The sequence below is a fragment of the Drosophila takahashii genome, chromosome 3R (assembly GCF_030179915.1).
Source record: "Drosophila takahashii strain IR98-3 E-12201 chromosome 3R, DtakHiC1v2, whole genome shotgun sequence".
Taxonomy (NCBI): Eukaryota; Metazoa; Arthropoda; class Insecta; order Diptera; family Drosophilidae; genus Drosophila; species Drosophila takahashii.
The window spans coordinates 30,516,947-30,538,641 of NC_091681.1; the positions used below are offsets into that span (position 1 = coordinate 30,516,947).

The window sequence follows — 21,695 nt, forward strand, 5'->3', positions numbered from 1 at the left end:
TATTTTTAGGGTATTTTATTCTTCTATTTGATGTTGACCACTTGGCATTGCCATGGCTTTTAATTCATGCGCCCGGATTGTGTGCGACAGAGACGCCAACAAAATGCAAAATTTGTCTGAAGATTTTAATCGTCGGCATGCGCGCCCAAAACGGCCCCAAAACAGCCGGCTAAAAACCAGCCAAGATCCGTCGCAGCAGGCTCTTCAGTTCCCATTGATTCGAGCCGGGTCAGAAATGTTTTCCAGGCTGCTGGAGTCCCGGGAAAACAGTCAGAGATAGAGTGAAAAAGAGGGAGAGAGCGAGTGAGAGAGAGGTCTAGAAAGGGGCGGCGGTGGGAAATGTGGGTGGAGCGGAGACAGAGCCACTTCTATATGGCCACATCTATAGCCTCATCCACATCTACATCCACATCCAGAGTTAAGGCCAGAGCATGTAATGTTTGTCCGTTTCTCTTGTGCCATGGTTGTTGTTCCTGTTTCTGTTTTTGTTGTTCCCGTCGTAGTTGTTGTTGTTGTCGTTGTCGTTGTTGTTGTTGCAACAAGACAATTTACTTTTGTGCGAAATTAAGTGGCATCTGCAGCATGGCATTCCACTTGACTCCACCGCCAGAAGTACACTTAGAGAAATGTATTAATGATCTTTGGTAATCGAGTTTAAAAATAATGAGTTGTTACCCAAATATAATACAAAATTTTTTACAAATAATTTTAAAAAGTTTAGACTGAAATTTATTCAATCAATATAAATAGTGAAAGATTTTAAAACCTTGTTTCCACTAAGATATATCTCTAGATAATGTATGCATGCAGTAATGGAAGTAATTGCACTTTTCTGTACAAATTTCAATTATTTTCGAAATTTTTTTTTTTAATTCTATTTTATTAGGTTAATAAAAGCACATATCTTTTTCTCATAGTGTGATCCATGGCAGTCACTCCCGCAGACTCATAGCTGTAGCCCCTGCATTCCCATTCTGATTCCCATTCTGCATCAGCATCTTTGTGTCGCCCCCTCCCCCCATCCCCGCCCATGGCCTTCTGACGTCTGTCTCGCTCTTTGTGTGTGCGGACTTCTCGCTCTTGTGGGCAATAACTAATTACATTCGCAATTATTTCATGTTTTGGCCAATTTAGTGGGACAAATTTATCTGCGCGGTGTCATCTACTTAGAATTGATGGCTTGCCATATGAAGCTGTTTGCTCTTCGTCGTCGTCGTCTTGGTGCATATTGTTGCTATTACTGGTTACGGGGGATATACACATAGATATAGATATGGGGGCTATGATGGTGGTGCTACCGATTCTGGTGGTGCCATTAGGCGCCCAAGGGAACCACTGAATGACGTTGATTGTTGTTTGGCAAATGGAAAAAGGCGATCCACTGTCCGCCGGATTGCCACCACGGCTGCTCTAATGCCAAATGCAATTATTAAGCAAATTAGCAGGCATTTAGATATTCCAAGCAGATTGCCCCACAACGAGGGGCGCCATTGATGGGCTCCATTTCTCATTCATCAATCCGAGTTCGAGTCGGGTGGAAGGGGAGTGGCAGGGGCGTGCCGAAAAGGGGGGCCACTGCTCAGTTGATTAAGCTTGATTGCTTCCGGGAGATAGGAATAGCAAGTAATTCTATAACAACGGGATCCACAGACAGGATGCTGTGTAATGAATATCCTAAGGCAGGTGGTAATTTACTTTCCGCATAATTAATTCAGATTTATTTTAGTTATTTTCTAAAGGATTTTTATTGGCTAATACCAAGTTTTTGGCACTACAAGTGTTTTACTTACTTTAAAAACCCAGATTACCTTACCATAATGATCCTTTCTAATGATTGATAATAAATTAAATTATTACCCGTAAGATTTTCTTTTTAGTTTGTAAATTTTTTTAAAAAAAATCCTGAAACATTTGATTCTGGCTGTGATATTTCTCAAAAATCGGAGAGCAAACCCAAGTGTAAGTTGACATTCCAAAGACAGTCGGAAATGACAGTTTTTTCAATTCAATTTTTCAATTTCTTCCATTGGATTTGCCCCCAAACAGATAAATCGTTTGCATATTTTTTCCGTTTGTTTGCTTTTCTCATTTGAAAACGGTAAAGGTTTTTTTCATTTGTCTTTCCCCATTTTTTTGTTGGTTTCTGAAGAGTTACATTTATTGCTTTACACTTCCAATTATAACTCAGAAATCCATGGCAAGTGGAGACAATAAAATTCACCAACACGTAGATTTATGCCCACGCACACACACAGATACACTGTAAAAAAGGAGTAAAACAAAGCAAAAAAAGATGATAAAACACTTGCAAACAAATATATAAACTGGCAGACAATTCACCTTAATTCAAGTAGAAACGATTTAACTCCCACGGCTGCACTGCCATTATATTGTTGCTTTTATTTTATATGAACTTAATTTCGCTCAACTCAACCACACACACACACACATAGAGGCACAAAGTGCTTTACACCACAACCCCTTGGTGGAAAAAAGTAACGGTAAACGCAGCCATTTATTACATTTCCACAGGCGAGGGGGGATCAGAAAGAGAGAGAGCATCAGTGTGCGAGCGAGAAGGGTCAGTCCGGCCAAAAGGATATGACGTTTTGCTTTCCTCCTCGGCAAGTGAGTGGAAATTTGTTTCATTATAATTATTTTCCACAATTGGACATATTAGTATGGTCGACGCCGGCAGAGGCAGCGACTGCAGCAGAGGCAGCGCCGCCATTTTTGCAATTTTCCCGTGCAAATAAACGCAGCCAAGTGTTAAGAAAACTGCCGAGCGACAAAACAGGACAAAGTGGAAGTGGATGAGAGTGCCGTCTCTTTCTGGCCACTTCTCCATCCCTCTCTCTTTTCAGCTTGCGCACACTCAACACACCTGCAAAAGTCTTCCTCAGTCCGTGGTGAATTCTCGCATCCCCACCGCCGAATTCTGGGGGTAGTTTTTTATTGATTTTAGTTTATATACTACTACCCCAACTTTCTTATATGCCACATGCCATCTACATAGCCATCTCTTTCGCTCTCTCGTACGTGCCTGGAATGACAAAACATAAAGTTATAATAATTTTTCTTTCCGCTTAATTGTGTTCGGGTTTTCGGAATTGGTAGGAATGGGGGAGAAATGTCAGACAGATAGTCCGTGTAAGGACATTTTGACTGCTATTGCCCCCTCTTCTCTTTCCCTCATGCTCTCTCTTTCTTTCGGGCTGCCACCCCCTGGTGCCGTCTCTTTCTGGCCAACACAAATTGACCTGGCGTTGGCACTTTTAATTTGATGCTTTTATGTATTGAGCACAAAAGGAGACCCCGATGAGACCCAGCTTCCCAGTTTTCTATATAGTATCTGTCTATATACCATCTATATGGCCATGTACAGATAGTTGGCTTTCGCCGAGAGGGTGGTTGGAAAAGCTCCTTCTTGTGCGTGTGGACGTAGGAAATACAGCAATTAGAGCCATATTAACCGTAATTAAATTTAATTGTTTAATTAAGCGCGAAAAGTGAGGAAGACATTTTGTGAATCTCCAACCCCCCCGGCCAGTTATTATATACCATATAGACCCGATTGTGGGTCCAGTCTGGGTCCTGAATTCAGTGGGTGGTGGGTGGTTCTGAGGCTTGGTGGCTCGGTGGTTTAGGTGGCTTCTGGACTCTGTGCGTGCGAAAGGGGATTGCGTGTTTTGGCCCCCTCTGATTACATTGTCGCCCCCGCTCCGCCCGTTTCTCTCGTTTTGTCTGGGTGTTGGAGTAACAAATAGCCATGTGATTTGATGCGACGGCTCTGATAGTCGGCCAATTAAGCATTCAAACGTAAATTTTTGCACAGTTCGCATTAATTAGTGGGACGCTGGAGAGGGGATTTGAGTGGCGTCTGAGGAGGGGGCTCAATTTTTGGCTACAATTAATTTGAGCTTTAAGAGAATCCAGTGAATACTCGCGAGTATCGAACCATTTAAATTAATATAAAAGAAACAAAAATAAAATTAATCAAAAATGTAAAAAGACATTAGGAAACATTCCAAAATATTTAATGAAATCTATTTAACATGAGAGATTTCTAATCGATAACATTTATGTCTCTATCCTTTCCAATCGATTTGAATGGTCTCATAATAAAGATATTAGTATTTCTAGCTGATCAGCTCATTTGCTTTAGTTACCATATCGCAACCACATCTACACTCAAAAAATTATTTTTCTTAAATATAGAAAAAAAAAATTTTTCTGTGTTTAAGAAAAAATGTTCTATAAAGAGAACAAATTTTCTAATCTTCAGAAAAATTTTCTAATCCCCATAAAAATTCTCTATTGAACGATTTTTTTTAGAAATTTTTTTCTCAAATACAGAAAAATCCATTTTTTTCTAAATTATAAGGTTTATTTTTCTAATTTTCCTTTCTTTATTTGGGGGTGAAAATCGCCATTGGTTTTAGAAAAAAAAAGACTAAACTTTTCTAAAAATAAAAAAAAATCGCCATTAGCATTAGACAAATTTTTACATAATAGAAATATTGCTTTTCTAAAAAACTGAAATTTTTTTTAAAACATATTTCTTAAATGTAGACATATAAATATAAAACATAGAAAATTTTTCTAATTCCCATGTTTATAGGGCTTTTTATTTCTTAAACATACGTGGTATTTTTTTTTTTAAGAACTTCTTCTCAAATTCTTATTATTCCGGGTAAATTTTTCTTATTTTAAAAGAAATATATTTTCCTTTCTAAAATTCAGAAATTTGTCACACATATTACATTTTAAGAAGTGGGTTTATTTCTACATATGTACATATGTATATGTACATATGTATGTAAATGTAATCTAAGTTTTGTAAAGGAACACCTTTATAAAATCGAAATGTAAAAATAAACTTGATTTCCCCTTATTGCCCTTTTAATCTCATCCTAACAAGCGTTACATCTTTCGGCTGTTCTTCCCGACTTGTTTTCGAAGCAAAAAAAGTAGGCGAAAAAGAAGATAAATTCGTTTCGTTTTCCATCTGCGTCCCTCTTGTGCATATCATTCGCTCTGTGCATAACTGTTGTTTTCAGTTGCCTCTGTGCGCGTCCGTTTTCCTTTTCGCGCGTGATGAACTAATTGCTTAGCACTATCACATTTAGTTTTTCTGAAGTGTTCGATCTGTGCAGACGATGGATAACCTGCTAACAACTTTGAAAGGCGAAGCCTTCGGAAAAATATTTCAAGGTATGTACATATGTATGTATGTAACTAAAATTTATAATTCTTTTAAAACGGGGAACATAAAATTTAACTGTTTATATACATATGTAAATATATTTTTCTTTCAAGATCTACATGTTTCAGAGTCGTGTCTTCGTGTCATGACTTGGGAACAACTCAGTTCTATTATCCCTAAGGAACTGGCCGGCCCAGCAATCATTTTTTTCCACGGGTTAAAAACTTGGCAAAATGCAGTAAGTTAAACAATAAAGGGTTAACCAGAGAACTTACATACATGCATAGATACATACATACATACATACATACATATGTATGTGTGACTTTTTTCTCTTTCCGTTAGTTTTCTTGCCTTGTTCTCTGTCTAGCATTTATCTATTTTCCCATTGCACCACTTGGTCACATTAAAATTCGATGGACGCGGCAAATGAACGACGCAGAAACGCTAGAGAGTTGAGTTCTTATATTTAAAACCTATTCCAATTTGTGTTTGTGTGTTTGAAATTAAATAAGGTAACAAAATATGTTTGTACATATGTATGTATGTATGCACATAAGTGTAAAGAGAATTTCGTAATCTTCGGCCACGTTATAATAAAACATTTATTTCGCTGCCAAGTGTATTATTTTGTTGTGGTAAAACTGATTGCAAAATAAATGTATCCAGTGCATTTGTGAAAATGTCTTCTAAACTGAGATTTTAGTTCAAGACACAAACGAAACACAAAATTTGTTCATTTAAATGTCAACATACATATATGTGTGTATGTAAATCAGCGGTGCCGTAAAGTAGTACATGCCGATATGTTTGTGTGTGTGTGTCGATCGCTGGCTTTAGCAGGCCATCCACAGTCTAATTTGTTCGGCGAACATGTTCACGTTCGTCGTTGGTGGTAGTGTTCGCGTTCAAATTTCATATAAATTTGTTCGACGGTTTGTTTAACAAAGATAGAAACGATTCTATCTTGCCTGTTCGTCTAACAAATTCGACTGTGGATGGCCTGCTTTCAAATCGGCAAATGAATAAAGGTGGATGCCTTGTGTCTACTTGCAGTCAGTCACAAAAGTATTCGTTGCGAGGTGGTTCATAAACAAACTAAGTTTTTTTTTAACATTAAAGTAACCAATTAATTCTTTTATTAATTTTTTCAGTTTCAACACATTCAAAATATCTAAAATAAAATAACAGGATAATAATTTCTCAAAAAATTATTAAAAGAATTAATTGGCTACTTTAATGTTAAAAAAAAACTTAATTTGTTTATGAACCACCTCGCAACGAATACTTTTGTGACTGTCTGTATATGTACTTCCATGTTCATAAATATAAACATTTGGAAAACGCAATTTTAAATCTTTCCTAATATTTTTTCAAGGGGAAATTACAAACATCGACAGGAAATCATAGAGAGGTAAAATATATGAAAATAACGGAAAAAAAGTGTATTAAAGCAAATTAAATAATTTCAGATTGATTTACCACAAATTCTAGCAAAAAACGAAAAAGCCACTTTAATTTTTAAATTTTTTGCCAAAGAAAATCGTTTGGACTCAAAATATCGAAAATTATTAAGTAACATTATTTCGGAATACATGGTAATAAATGATATTTTACCAAAGCAGCCCGTACTAGATAAAGTTGCTTTTGATATTACAACATTGTTCGATTGTGAAATAAAGGTTTGCCAAATCAAAAAAAAAAAATATAAAATAAATTTAAAATAATAAAATCAATTGATTGCAGGAAACTTATTTTATAAAAATAAAAGGAAAAAAACCGGGTGGACTGCTTTACAGCAATTGGTACAATTTTCAAACAAAATTTAAGGAGTCATCTATTCGCAAAAATAAGGAAAACATCCCACCTAGCCAAGTACTAACTTTAGGTAAATTTTATTTTATTTAATTTATTTATTTATTTATCTTTTTATTTATATTTTTATTTTCATTTCTATTTATTTTTTCTATTTTTATTTTACTTTCATTTATAATTTTTTTTTCATTTCTATTTTCATTTTTATTTCTGTTTTTTATTTTTATTTTCATTTCTTTTTTTATTTATATTTTTATTTTCATTTCTATTTTATTTTTATTTCTATTTCTATTTTCATTTATATTTTTATTTCACTGTTTTCTTTTTGGTTTTGCTTCTATTCAAGCTGATGAAGTCGCAGTCGATTTGGATTGGCTTAAATACAATATTGAGCCGAGGGAAGTTGTACTCGAAAAATGGTCTAATACATATCAATGGAGGTTTGATCTTTTAAAAACAAACATTTCATTAGAAAATGTTTTTGAAGATTTCCCCATTTTAAAACAGTCATTTGGGTATCAATTGGTAAGTCTCTTAGCCTTCAGCTCATTTCCAATATGTAATTTTTAAATTTCGTTGCAGATCGAAGCTGATTTTCAAAAAGCGTATGAAGGCAGCAGCCATTATTTTGACCAATGGGACACTTTTAAAACCCGTTTTGTATCAGCAGCTCTTTTGAAAATTAAGGATAAGCAAAGCCTTAATATTTTAAAGTCGTTTAATGAACAGTTGGAAGGTAATATATCTTTTAAAGTTTAATATTAAATGTAATTTGGCTTTACTTTGAAAACCATACAAACATATTTCGCAAAATTTATTTTTTCACATATTTGACTTGTTTGAAACTTTGGTAGTTCCCATAATTATTTTTTATTTATTTTGTTTTAACAATTCCTTTTTTTTTCAACAGAAACTCAAAATCTTTTGGTACTACTGCTGATGCATGCTGTTTTGCCTCCAACGGCAAGGATAAAAAGGAGTGACAAATTAAAAAGGCTTACAGTAGAGGACTCCAGGATCGCATTTGTTATTTGGAGACCCACTGTTGGTGAAATAGAAACCTATTTAAAAGAGATTATAGAATTAAGATACCTAAGTAAGACTACTTTGCAACCCATTATTTGTCTAAAAGGTTCAAGCCCTTACGACATTACAGAGTATTACTTGTATGTCTCAAGTGTATTTTATAAGTTTGATAATATTCTTAATTGTTTGGACGTATGTTTTAAGTGTTTCTTTGTTTTAAATTTAAAATATCCGGTTGAGTGCTCGTTGTTCTGGACATTCATTCAGAAATTTTTTTACAACATTCATTTAACAACAGATTTAAAAAGCAGATCGTTGTCCGAGTTATTGAAAGAACTTCAACCAAACAACATTAATCTTTTAAAAAATGATGTTGATATGCAAACTTTGTAAAAGTCGTAGTTTTGACGATATAAATATTTTCATTTCTCATATTAAAGAGTTACATACGTATGACCCGTACATACAACTTCCTTGTGGATACTCTGATTGTTCTAACGTTTTTTCCAGTTTTAAACATTTCAAGAGTCATATGCTAACAAAAAATGAACATCAATCTGAATATTTTAATGAAGTCGTTCAATCGGAAAATGATATTTTAACGTATCCAGAAAGAGACAATATAATATTTCAGCATGAATTGCCTCAAGCAAAAGAAAGTATTCCGATGGACATAGAAGAAGAAAACTTATATCAACATTCATTCGCATTTAATTTAAATTTAGGTTCACAGTTAAATTTTCCCCGCAGTGAAGTTTATAAGATTCAGAAACAAGTAGAACTAAACATAACAACTCCAATACATAAAGAAATCAAATGTATTTTAGAAAACACTTCAACCTTAAGTGAAATTAAAGAACGGCTAGTAAATTTGTCTACTTTTTGTGAACATCCTTTTAAAAACGTTGAAAACGAATATAAAACCATTAAAAATCTTGAAAAGTTAAATTTATATAGGGAGCCTCAGATTATCACAATTAACAGCGAAATTGCCCCACTAAGAGTAAAAAACAAAATGACTTTAGGAGATAAAAAAAATAAAGGGGTCATATTACCTTTAGAGTTTCAGTTAAAATCTTTCTTCGAGCTTCCAAATGTTTTTAAAAGTTGTATGAAAAATCTTAATTTCTATGAAGCTCAAACAAAAATTACAAATTTTACAAACGGACTTTTGTGGAAAAAAATTAAGTCAAACAATAAAGACAAACAATATAAAATTCCATATTTTTTATACACTGACGATTTTGAAATAAATAATCCTTTAGGACCACATCGCAGTCCGCTTACAGGAGTGTATCTTTCCTTTCCGTCAGTACCTCTGGAATACAATACTATTTTTACAGCAGCTATTTACAAATCAGAAGACGTTAAAAGACTAGGCAATTCTAAATGTTTTTTTAAATTTATAGAAGTGCTAAAGAAATTTGAAGATAGAGGTGTTCACATAAAAGTAGATGGCGAGGAATATACAGTTTATTTAATCCTTGGTTTAATACTAGGCGATAACTTAGGGTTGAACGGTATTTTAGGATTCACCACTTCATTTGTTTCAAATTTTTTTTGTAGGTTTTGCAAAATATCAAAGCAAGATAGCTATGTCTCATTTAATGTATGTACTCAAAGCTTAAGAAATGAAGAAAATTATAAAAATGACTTAAGCCTCTCAGATCTCTCTATGACGGGAATAAAATCAGATTGTCTCTTTAATCAACTTCAAAATTTCTCCGTAACATCTAATTATGCTGTAGACATTTTGCATGACTTATTTGAAGGCGTGCTGAGATATGATATTTGTCATATTATTATGTATTATATTAAACAAAAAATATTTGACTTGGAATTCTTGAACATAAGAAAAACAGATTTTGATTATGGAGAAGCTGAGATAGGAAACATATGTCCAGCCTTTCAATTAAATTTATTAAAAAAATTCAATATCAAAGCAACTGCTCGTGAGCTATTGACCTTCATAACATTCTTTCCGCTAATGATTTCCGATAAAATTCCCAAGAACGATAGTGTTTGGCAATTTGTTAAAAATTTACTTAAATTAATTGACTTAGTAACTTTATCAGACTATTCTAAAGACGATATAAAAACTTTACAATCAGTAATACTTGCTCATAACCGAGACTACCAGATTTTATTTGAAGACAATTTAAAACCAAAACATCATTTTTTAAACCATTACCCCAAAATAGTTGAGCAATCGGGTCCATTAAAATACTTGTGGACATTTCCGTTTGAAGCTAAACACAAGTCTCTGAAATCGTATTGCCAAAACACTATGTCCAGAAGAAATATTTTATTATCCCTTTCTATGAAAATTAGTTTTCAGTTTGCTAAGAAGTTACAAAACTCAAAAACTAATGAGTTAGTACTAAGCAAAACAAAGTGCTTTGTAAGTAACTCTTTGTTTTACACAGAAATTTCAAAACTTATACCATATTCTCAACAAATTTGTTGTTATTCCTTTGTCAAGCTACGAAATGTGTTATACAAAAAAACATTTATATTATACTCATTTGAACCTTTTTTTAAATCTTTTGAGATTAAAGAAGTAATGTTGGTGGAAAATGAGATAACTTTTTTGTGCGTTGAAATTGAAACTATTTTTTGCGAGCATACAACCTGCTTCATGAAAACTGGATATTTAAATTATAAATTAATTAGGTTATCAGACATATGTCACCCACCCGCACAATTTCATTTACTTAACAACAACAGCTATATTAAGCCAAAATTTTATTTTTAATTATATTTTGTTTTGATATTATGTTTAAAACGTAAACTATAAAGTGTGTTGAAATGCTAGAAAAGTGACCTCGAGTCCGATAAAGTGTTCAATAAAACATTTAAATAAAAAAAAACATTTCTAGTTTTTATATATTTAGTTGTGGGTTTATTTAAACAAATTTTAAAAAAAATTACAGCCTTTTTAGGAACATATTATTAAAAATGCAGGCATCGTTTTCTAAAACAAAATACATATTTTTCTAGATTTATGGAAAATGTTTTTCTTTCTGGGAAACAATTTTCTTAATTTCGAATTTTTTTTCCTTTAAATAAGGAAAAGTTTTTTAAAAAACATAAAACTTTTTCTTTGGGTTTAGAAAATATGTTTCTATATTAAAAAAAACGGTATTTCTATTTCTTAGAAAACCTTTATTTCTAATTGTAAGACATAACTTTTTTACTTTCTAGTAAAAAATTTCTCAATCCCAGATGTTTTTTTTTTATTTTTTAGAATAAAACGCCTTTGATTTTAAAAACCTACTTTCTTTAATATAGACAAAATTGCCAGTAAAGCAAATCCATAGGCGATTTTCTAAAACCAAAGGCGATTCTAGGCGTTTTTTTTTTTGAGTGTATTACCATCTCAAGATAAATGAGTAAAAACAAAAGGACCCACCAGAAATTCCAGAGCATCTGTCCTTGATCTAATGAACATATCTAGTGGTTCCCATCTCGTTTCTGGCTAAAGAGGGCACCCACATCTATTAATTACAGAGGCCCAAAACAGCAGCTCTTGGGACATCAGTCATTTCTGGGACTCTCGACCAACTTGCAATAATGTCGTGGAAAATTAGCATCAATCAAATGCAGGTGCAGACGGCCAACACAAAAATGAGCAAGCCTCAAATCCAAAACGGAATCCAAATCCAAATCCGAGTCCAAATCGAAATCTCAGTGACAGCCAACAGATGTCAAGTGGCCCGCATGAATAAGTATGAATACGGGGGGGATCGGTGGATGGTTGGTCACAAATGTCAACCGCAATGCTGACATCTTAATAATGATGAATTAATGGGCAAACAGGCCGCCTGACAATGCCAACAACTCACAGTGTTTAATAATCTTTCTATTAGTGGGATGGAAAATCGGTTTTCCATTTTCCGTTTCCATTTCCAGCTGTGGGAAACGTCCGATCATCTATGGTACTTGGGCATTGATTGAGAGCACTGGCATCAATTACCATGGCCAATCCAAAGACTCCACTTCGATTCTGCGGAGCTGCCAACAAATTCCGAAATATCACTTAATTTTTCACATGTTGCTGCCGATGCAGCAAAGCCGAAAAAAATACAGAAAAAAGAGTAAAGTAAAAACGGCAAAGGCAAACGACATTCCATGGCTGCATAAATCATCCGCCATCCCAATCCAAAGTGAGCATGTCAAAGGTGCAGCAAGGATTTGAATGCGCCTTCGGGAGAGAGGAAAATATGAAGCCATTGTTGATGCCGCATTTCCATATAAAATCGAAGCCAATAGAGCGACAAAGATATAGACTGAGGGTCTTCAAAGGGGAGTTCGAGGGGTGCGGTTTCGGTTTGGGCCGGGTTTATTATGCATGCGGTTAATGTAGTCATCGCTGCTCTGCTCTGGCCTGACTGGCCGGACATATGCAAAAAAGCCGAGCCAAGCAAATAAGAAACCCATCAGAATTTCTCACTCCGGCCAGGCGCTACGACAAATAAATATTTTAACTCACAATAACAAAAGGCACGACGAAGAGGATCCGGACAACCTTTGGGGACAATTGGGAGCGGACGAGATGCCGATATTGCTGGGACAGCGATGACCGAAAAGAAACGAGGGCTGACCGATCATTTGTAAAAAATTAACTTACAAAATTTAGAGTAATATTTATTTTCATCTTATTTTCTTACCTTAGAAATTAAAAATATTTTGCAAAATATTTTTACTCATTATATTAAAGTATATAAATGTTCCAATCGATTTATATGTACTTAAAAAGATTTATATTATTTATGTGAAGAATGGGAAGAAAAAATAATGAAAAGATCCTTCCCAACAAATAATTTTAAGAAAAAAAGAATTTTTTAATATTTTCTATCCCAACTCTCATTTAGAATTTAAAGAGTTTCCTTTTACTTACTTTCGCATTGACCGTTGGATATTCCCATGCCTTTCAAGAGAGGTAATTTTCGATCCACCCTCGCTTTCTGCTCATAGAACACGAGATGAACAATCTTTTCAGTGTAATGCCGCTGCTGCAGGGCAAAAGCCGCCGAATCTGGCCATCATTTGTTTAAATATGCGCCTGCAGCAATCCGCCAACAGCAGAAGAACAACAACAGCAACAACAACAAGTAACAGCCATCGACAACAACATCCAAAGTTGCACGTTTAACAATTCAATTTATTTGCAACATCAAAATTTAACGAACATGAAATTGCGAGAATTTTAAGATTTTCAGCAGAAACAAACGAGCGACACGATCCTGCGGCCTCTCGAATGTCTCAGTTCGGTTCAGTTCACTTCACTTCGGTTTTAGCCGGGCTTATAGCATGGGTTTTAGCCTGGCTTGTCCAATCGCAATCCCAATCCCCACCCCCAGGGGCCCCTTAACCCCCTTAGAAACCCTCCCTCCCTCCATCGACGACTGTGTGTTTGCTCTGGGTTTTGTTTGTCGCGCGCTTTTGTTCTTTTGTGTCTTTGTCGTGGGGTTTGCTTAGCTGGTTTGTGCGCCTCGGCTCAGACCCACATAGCCACGGATCCACAGTTCCCCAAAGTTCCACGGTGCAAAGAGTCAACAATTTAGCATTCAAAGAAATATTTTAAATTAAAATTTCTGAAATTTTCGTCAATAAGCAGCCCGGAAAACAATGCAAGCCGGGTTTGTAGCCAAAGGCAAAAAAATAAAAGCCAGAGAAACCATGAATAAATGGTCCAGCGATCTGATCTGACCATCGAGATTCTGATTCTCGTTTGGCTCTTTTTTAAATACTTGCACATAAATATTTGTAGTCTGTGATTTATAGGCGGTATTTTGCGAATATCGGGATGGTCCACATATAAATTGGTCAAGTGAGTGAATTAATGTGGGCGAGCATAAATGAAATTGCACGAGAAAACTGACTTACCATATTTTAAATGTGTAGGAAATTGTAATTATTTATAATAAAATATTTTGTAGCTTAAAACTAAATAGATTTATTAAAAATAAATTGTTATATTTTGAAAAGGAATCTAGTAAAAATACTAATTTATTGTATTGTATTGTATTTATTTATTATGGGAATGAACTTTTTATAATATCTAAGTGATAAATAAAAATTAATAAATCCTCCCTTTCCAAAACTCTTTTTCCCTTTTGTCCCACGCTCTTTTTATTAGATTTGCCATAATAACTAACGCCTTGCAGGCATTTATATTTATTGGACTTGCTCCTTTTGGAGATGACAGGCTCATCACATCGCATCAGATTCAATATTTACCTTTCTCATCATGAGTCTGGCCTTACAGGAGGATTTCAGGATTCCCGATTTTTTGTTTTGTTTGGCTAATAGGCTAATCACACATCGGGCAAAAAGCAAAGAGCTCGCTCGCACAGAACAACAAACAGGAGTCGCAGGATCAACCCCTAAGTGATTGTGATGTGAAAGTCAACAGTCCTAAGCCGCTTACCGCTTGTTCCACTGACAGGGAGCAGGCGCAGGACTCTCAGGACCCGGGACTCGGATACCAGGACTCTCAGGATTACAGTAACTTTTTCGTAATTGCTTGTAGCCGGCACTGCATTGTTGCCACTGGCGATTTCTTTGCGGCACGCGGCCAAAATATATTAACAAAACTCGTGAGAGTGCGGGAAAAGTTGGGCATAGTTCAGAAGATTTAACATCGGAGATGGGGCAACGGGATGGATGCCATGCGATTCTCAGCTGAAATTGCATATTTGATTTGGCTGAAAATTGTCAGCGCATCGATTTGCATATTTGCATGTTGTCGCAAATGTTGTCCTGTCTTCTTCGACTCGTTCGTTTTCGTTGCGTTGTCGTTGTCGCCGTTGTTGTGTTGTCGTTGTTGCTCCAACACTTGTCAAAAAGTGTAGGAACAATTTAATTTTAAATAGATATATGGAAGCTAAAATTTACTAATACATAAGAAGAAGTCCGAAACCAAAAATTATACTTATCATATTCAAAAAATTTTCTATTTTTCTTCTATTTTTATTACTTTTTAATAAATGATTTTTTAAGCGATTAAAATTGCTTAGACTTGAACGAAAAAGTTATACAAATTCATAATTAGTTCTCAAATAAAATCTTTAAACATTGTTCATAATTTATTTATTTGTTTGTTTTTTGTTGTACATGTTTTTCCGAGTGCTTGGATGTCTTTGGCTCCTTGAATCAACTCGCTCGTCTCCTCTCGGCTTGCAAATTGAAATGTCAAGCCTCCTGCTTGATCGCTTTATGACAAGCAGCCCGGCTGGATGGTTGGATTCGGATTTGGATGGCTGGATGGTGACTGATATATCTGCATAAGAGCCTCGTTGTCGTTGTCAACGCATCGTGCACTAAATTAACATTTTTTCCAGGCGCTTGTCAGCCATCCAATCTTATTCCAAATGCAAATCTCCGCGCGGGAACCTGTTGGCAGTTGCCAGGATATTTCCACGCACCCGAATGTCTTGCCGGCTTTTTATGGCGGCACATTATTCCAGTGGCAGTAGGAAGGAGCAAGAAAGCTGCAAGAAAGGCAGCCTGCCAGGACATAGTTTGCGCCATCGCATAAAGCTGATCCTTTTTCATTGCCACGCCATCATTTACATGGGAAAATCTTGACGTACTTTTTATGATTCACCCGCACATAGACATAAATTTCAAGTGCCGGGCACAGCATGAAAAATGGCAAATTAATGTAAATCGCAGTGGCGACACAAAACTCTCATAGGCCGAAACTAGAGACGTGCCTAGAAGGGTTGCCAAAAAGTGGGGAAAATTAAAAAATATGACTTTAATAGAATTACCAATTATTTCTTTTTCAAATTTTATTAATTCTGAAATATGTATTTTTTTTAAATTTATTTATTTAAAAGAAAATTTAAATAGAGAGCACTTTATTTGTAAAAACATTTTTAAATATATTTAGAGCGAAAGAAATTATAATATCAAATCAATTTTATTTATTCTAATTTTTGCACAAGCCACCAGTTTCCTAAGTTAACTTGTAATGCCCAGTTCCCCCGTTATAGTTGTAAAAGTCGAATTTTTTATCTGCTTTGCATACCAAAGTTCTCCCTTTTTTCAGCTCCACCACTGGCTGTGCGGAAAGTCAGCCATTTTATGAGCTTCACGACGAAATTGACACTTGAAGTGTGTGAAAACGCCTACAAAACAGTTGCAGCATCAACATCTACTTCAGATTCCTCGTTCTTCCCTTTTTTGGGGGTGGAAATAAAGCTCTGAAATGGGGAATAGGGTGTTTGCTTTGAGCTTTCAATATGTTTCGAACACTTTTGCAATAATGTTGTCGTTGTAGCCTGGAAGCGATAAACAAACCGACAGCAACAACAACAACAAGGACCAACCAAGGACCTCGCCACAAGAATCCTGAGGCAAAAACTTTGTCCTTATATGTGCAGCATTTTGTTGCTCGAATTGCGGTCGTTGCGGCTGTGTGTGGGAGCTTCCTCCCCCTTTTTGCTGATATGTTATGTAAACGGAAAATGACAAACGAATTAGTTATTGACAACAACAGGAAACAAAAAGTTTCGCCTGCGTTGTGCGAAATTTCCGTTTACTATTGCAAAAAGTGAATATCGAATTTTGATATTGAGGTTGTCCGCACGGCACATTTGACGGGGCTATCCAACGTTTGCTAATGAGATCGGATGAGGGTGCTGGGTGCTCGCCAAAGTTTTCCATGTTTCACTCTTGTCAAGGGGCTGCGAATCGTTTGACACTTTTGTCAATATCGTAGCAAATTGTGGCATCGGTAAAGTTGCTAAACAAGGTATAATATTGTGGTTATGAGGATGGAAAGATAGTACATCTTTTAGTTTACGAGTGTCCGAAAAGTTATTATTCCTTATTAAAGATGTTGTAGGAAATTTAATAGATCAGAAATCTTAATTAAAATAAAAATACATTTTTCATTATTTAGGAAAATATAAGGTAGCAATTAATCACTAAAAAAGACCCTAAAAAGGTTTACAATGTTCTCCTTCATTAACCCTTTCATCTTACGTATTTCGAGACCAATCGACAATCTCAATTTCGCATTATTCTCATTAGACCCTTTGGCACTTTTGTAGTGACCGGTTCGCACTCCTCCTGCTAAATATATATAGAACCCCTAAATAATCACCAGCGTCACTCCCCCTCCAAAATTCTATAGGAAGTTCGTCAATCCTCAGTCACGTGTCAGCAGTCAGTCAAGGTCCAGCGATATCTGGGAAAAAAGGCGAAATACTGGAATTCCGAGCCGAGCCCAAGGAGCTTCTGATCATTCATCAAGCTGAATGTCAATGGGACACGTTTTTTCACGTGCCTTTTGACAAAGGACACGACAAGGCGATTGCAGCAGCTATCGGAATCAAAATCGAAATCAGAGCCAGCAAAAAATTAAGCCTCTTAATGCCTGGGTGCTACCACCAAAGGCCCTTAATTGTATTAGGTCGCATTTGACATTTATTGTGAGAAGCGAAGATATTGGGCTAGTTGTTTGCCGTTTGCCCGATCAAATGATTGATTGTCTAGCGAGGATGATGAGGTTGCGCATACGCCCCAGGGGCACATGAATCACAACCTCAAGATTATTTTGTTTTATTGTGTTCATACATGATAAACATATTCTTTAAAACTGAAAATTCACAAAAAATCCATGAGAGGAAGAGTTTTGACTTTAATTTATTTCTGTTAATTTTATAAAAATTATAACAACTTTTAAAGTCTAGAGTTAATTAAAAAATTGCTCTTTTATGATTTTTTATTAAAATTTTTTATTTAAAAGCTATTCGCTTTTGAAAACCAATTTATAGATATGATAGTTTTTCTAATATTAAAATTGCCTCCTTAACTTTTTGTCCATCCGATTTAAGGTATTCTACATGGAAAACCTCCCAATTTATGATCAAATTCTGTGTGTTTTCCTCTCTGCACACATAGACACTCCTTAGGCGCTGGGCAATGACTGAATAAACACGGAGACTAAAGGAAACCGCCAACTAATCCGCAGGAAGCGTCCTGCATCAGGAGACATCAAAGCGGGTGGAACCCGCATCTTGTTACCCGGCCAACGCCTAATTAAATATTGACAAGTCAATTTGAGTTAAACGATTTGTGAGCAGCTGGCAAAGGAGCTCATACAAACACACTGTATTAAACTCCAATCCCGATGGAAATGGGATGTCCTATGTCCTGACTTCCAGCCGGCGGCAATGATTTGGCCATTTGCCCAAAGGCAAACAAAGCTGCGATTGGCTTGCTGATTGGATTTGATTTCATTTTAATCGATTTGCATGCCAAACGACGTTTTGATGGAAAAGCCAAGCTTTTCACATGCAAATTTCCCGGGCAAACAAACATCACGTTCCGATTGATTCGCTCGGCATTTTGGGGTGGCATTTGATTGTCATGCGATTTTTATTCCTTCAGCGTTACTATTTTGCATTTCGGCAGCAGGTATTTGAATTTGATTTGATAAATTTTTATGCTGATTGAAAAACGTTGGCCAAATGTGTCCCCAGGTGGCTGTAGCTGTAAGTAGAGTAGCCTGTAACCCGGATTTAAATGGGATCTCGTTGCCATTATATTATTTTCCAAGGTGGCCCATTACACGCATCCGTGCAGTTAATAATGTGAGCCTGGGAATGCTGAAAGACCGATATCGAGTCTCAAATCCCCAGCAGACTCCATCGATGGCTAACAATCTTGGCCTGATGAATGCATTCTGTGCATGCTGCCATCAAATTGGCATAGTCCACCTCCGAAATCCCCTCTTTTTTTCTGTGGCGTCCCACAAATTGCCATGCGCCTCGCCTGATGTCTTCATAACCCGCGCTCAGAGAGAGCGAAAGAGAGGGGTATGCCAGCGATGAAAGAGACGGGGCTAAAGCCAACTTGGCTAACTGGCTGCTCCTCGGCTCCTCCAATCCCTCTGGTTTTCTTATTTTTGTTTTTTTTTTTTGGCCCGACCATATACAGCTCGCTCAATTCGATTACGTTTTCGTTAAATGTAAAATTTATACGCCCCACGTCAATTGTGACAGTTCACTCACTCACGGACATCACCACAGAGATATAGACGACCGATCGGGGACTAGAGGGACCGGGGGTCCCAGAGTTGGCCACGGAGCCAAAGCCACTCGTTCAATGGCCAAAAACAGGCCATGGAAACTGGCCAACGAAATTGCGAATATACGAGTACCGACACATACAGTGGGCAGTGGGCTTCGGGAAAATATCCAGTTTCCTGAGGCAAGATGTTATAAAATTTAATACAGTAAATTTGTAAATTAAATCTCATAACATAAAATCTAAAAGATTTCTTAATAATGCGTTCGACATTAAGTGTTATGTTCTTAGTAAACTAAGTCTTAATTATACTAATTCTTAGAAAAATATATTTTTAAGATCTTCATTGAAAATAAAAAGCATTTAACATAAATTTGATTGATATGGCTTTTAAGCTAAATAATAAATCAGCAAATTCTTAGAAAAATCTATTCAATTTGGAATGTACCAACACTTCCTTTTAAAAATATTGAGATTTAGTTTAAAATCAAAATCATAAAAAGATATTTAGAAAAAAAAGTTGAACGGAATTAACTCGAAAGAAATGTAACTTTAAAGAAGAATATTTAAAGTATTTTTCAGTTGAACTATGATTTTTATTAATTTTAAACGTAAATATATATTTAGGGGACGAATTTTAATGAAAATAAACGTAAAAAATTTGGTTTATTAGTAACAATTTTTAAACATATAATTTTGTCCATGTCTTGGCAATGACTACTGTAACTGGGCCAGGTATTTGCCCTGCTGCCATGGCATTCATTCAGCCAAACTTCTGGTCTAGGCCCTCGTCGACCCTCTTCCGCGCCAGTGTGCAATTTCGCATGCGAGAGGAAATTGAATTGAAATGCACAAAAAAGGAGCTCGTTATGTGCGTTCTGCAGGTCTGACAGGCGCCGTTGCCATCCGCCAGGTTTAAAAGTCAATTGCAGAAATTAGCGTGCCTCGCGTAGAATCGGGCATTACGAAGAACCCTTTTCGATAAGCGATGCGATTCCATGCGATGCTCGTGCGAAGCTGTAAAAGTATCAAATTACACTTCCGGCGGAAACAGCGTCGTCGCCTGGGAAGCGACATGGCTGTCATTGTCGTCCCTGCGGCACTTTTATTTTGTTATCGGACATCCTAGCCAGGTTTCGATTTCTGTAAAATTTTTAAGCATCATTCCAGCCCCGTTCTCCCTTCCCCCTGCTGCCTGTGGTTCTTGGCCATAATCCGCTTGTGACAGCAGAAGAAGGAAAGCCCGGCCATGTGATAAGCCCGTGATGCATTGTCCGACGACCAACCACTAAATGACTATAAAGTAGCAACTTCCGCGACTGTTGCGCAAAATCATTCAATTTCCGTTTGGCCACACGACCCATGAATATATCCTTGTTCTCCTCGCCCGTCCTTTTGTGATATAGCATATATTTACAGCAACAGTTGCAAGAATATGACCTAAAGTGATGAATCTTCTATTAAATTATTTTAATATTATCCTGAGTTGCATGAATATTTTAGTTGCTTTAAGTTATTTAATATTTTATGCAAAAAACGATTTAGTGGTATTTTAGCTTATTAGAAATAAAGAGTTATATTTTTTTATATTTATGACACTTTTTTCTGTAATATGGATTATAAAATAATAAATAGATTTATCTTTTATTTTAACCTTAATAACACATTTTAAATACAAATTTAAAAGACATAAAAAACACAACTTTCACTGTTTTAATTAATTTATTTTTTACATTAATCAATTTTTTTCATTAATTTTCAACATATTAAATTCGTATTACACTAAAATCTTAACCGCTGCTGTACACAAATTTAGGTGTGTGCTACACTCATAGAAATTTTTACCCTAAATCGCCCTAAAAAACTGACTTTTCGCCCGTGGATTTAGAAAATCGCCCATAAATCGTATCCGCTGGCGATTCGCCCGTGTATTTAGAAAAATTTTCTAAAAAATCCCGATGGAAATTTGGTTTAATTTAGGGTGATTTTTCTTGAAATAAGAAATATTTTCCTGTTTTTAGGGTGATTTGCCCTAATTTTAAGGTGTATTTTTCTAAAATTAAGGGCGAATTTTCTGTTTTTATAGGCGAATGCCCTAAAAAATTAGACAAATTAAAAAAAAAACGTGTTTGAGCATGCTTAACTGAATTTGGGAAGCATGTTTTTTTTTTATCGTCTATATTCTGGGAACTGGGACTGCTTTAATTAAACAACACCGGCGGAGGACACCGTTTCATATTATTGTATTGGTGTGTAGCTTATATGGGAGCCGCGTTAAGAGGGGGGCCCGATCTATACAGCACAGCCGTTAGAACTGAAAAATCATGTTTGTAAATGAATTAGGGAAATAAATATGAGGAGAAAAAACAACTTACTTTTTTTGGTCATTGCGAGAATCGAACCCACGACCTCTCGGTTTAGAGTCTAACGTCCTACCGCTGCACCACAGACCCCTCGCGCAAGACGACGAACAAACTCTGCACACATCTTATTTTCTTGAGGTCTACGTTATAATATGACTAAAGGCAACTAAACCGTATATTTTTTTTCCTGACGACTGTGACAATTAGTCCCGTTTTCTTGCCCGCAAACACAAAGTATG

The 21,695-nt window shown here is 35.9% G+C and overlaps 1 protein-coding gene across 6 annotated transcripts; it reads left to right on the forward strand.

Moving 5' to 3' along the window:
- Positions 1-5,144: 5,144 nt before the first annotated feature.
- LOC123003357 (uncharacterized) lies at positions 5,145-8,509 on the forward strand. Of its 6 annotated transcripts, XM_070217203.1 has the most exons (8): positions 5,145-5,214; positions 5,320-5,444; positions 6,585-6,620; positions 6,679-6,888; positions 6,953-7,094; positions 7,368-7,546; positions 7,604-7,757; positions 7,932-8,509. In XM_070217203.1, the coding sequence occupies exons 1-8, from the start codon at positions 5,160-5,162 to the stop codon at positions 8,438-8,440; spliced, it is 1,410 nt and encodes a 469-aa protein (XP_070073304.1). In that variant the 5' UTR covers positions 5,145-5,159; the 3' UTR covers positions 8,441-8,509. The 6 variants fall into 6 exon arrangements, 1 of the variants encoding a protein (XP_070073304.1); XR_011419189.1 differs by lacking the exon at positions 5,320-5,444 and having other exon boundaries at positions 5,198-5,214; XR_011419187.1 differs by lacking the exons at positions 5,145-5,214; positions 5,320-5,444 and adding an exon at positions 5,595-5,721.
- The last annotated feature ends 13,186 nt before the right edge of the window (positions 8,510-21,695 follow it).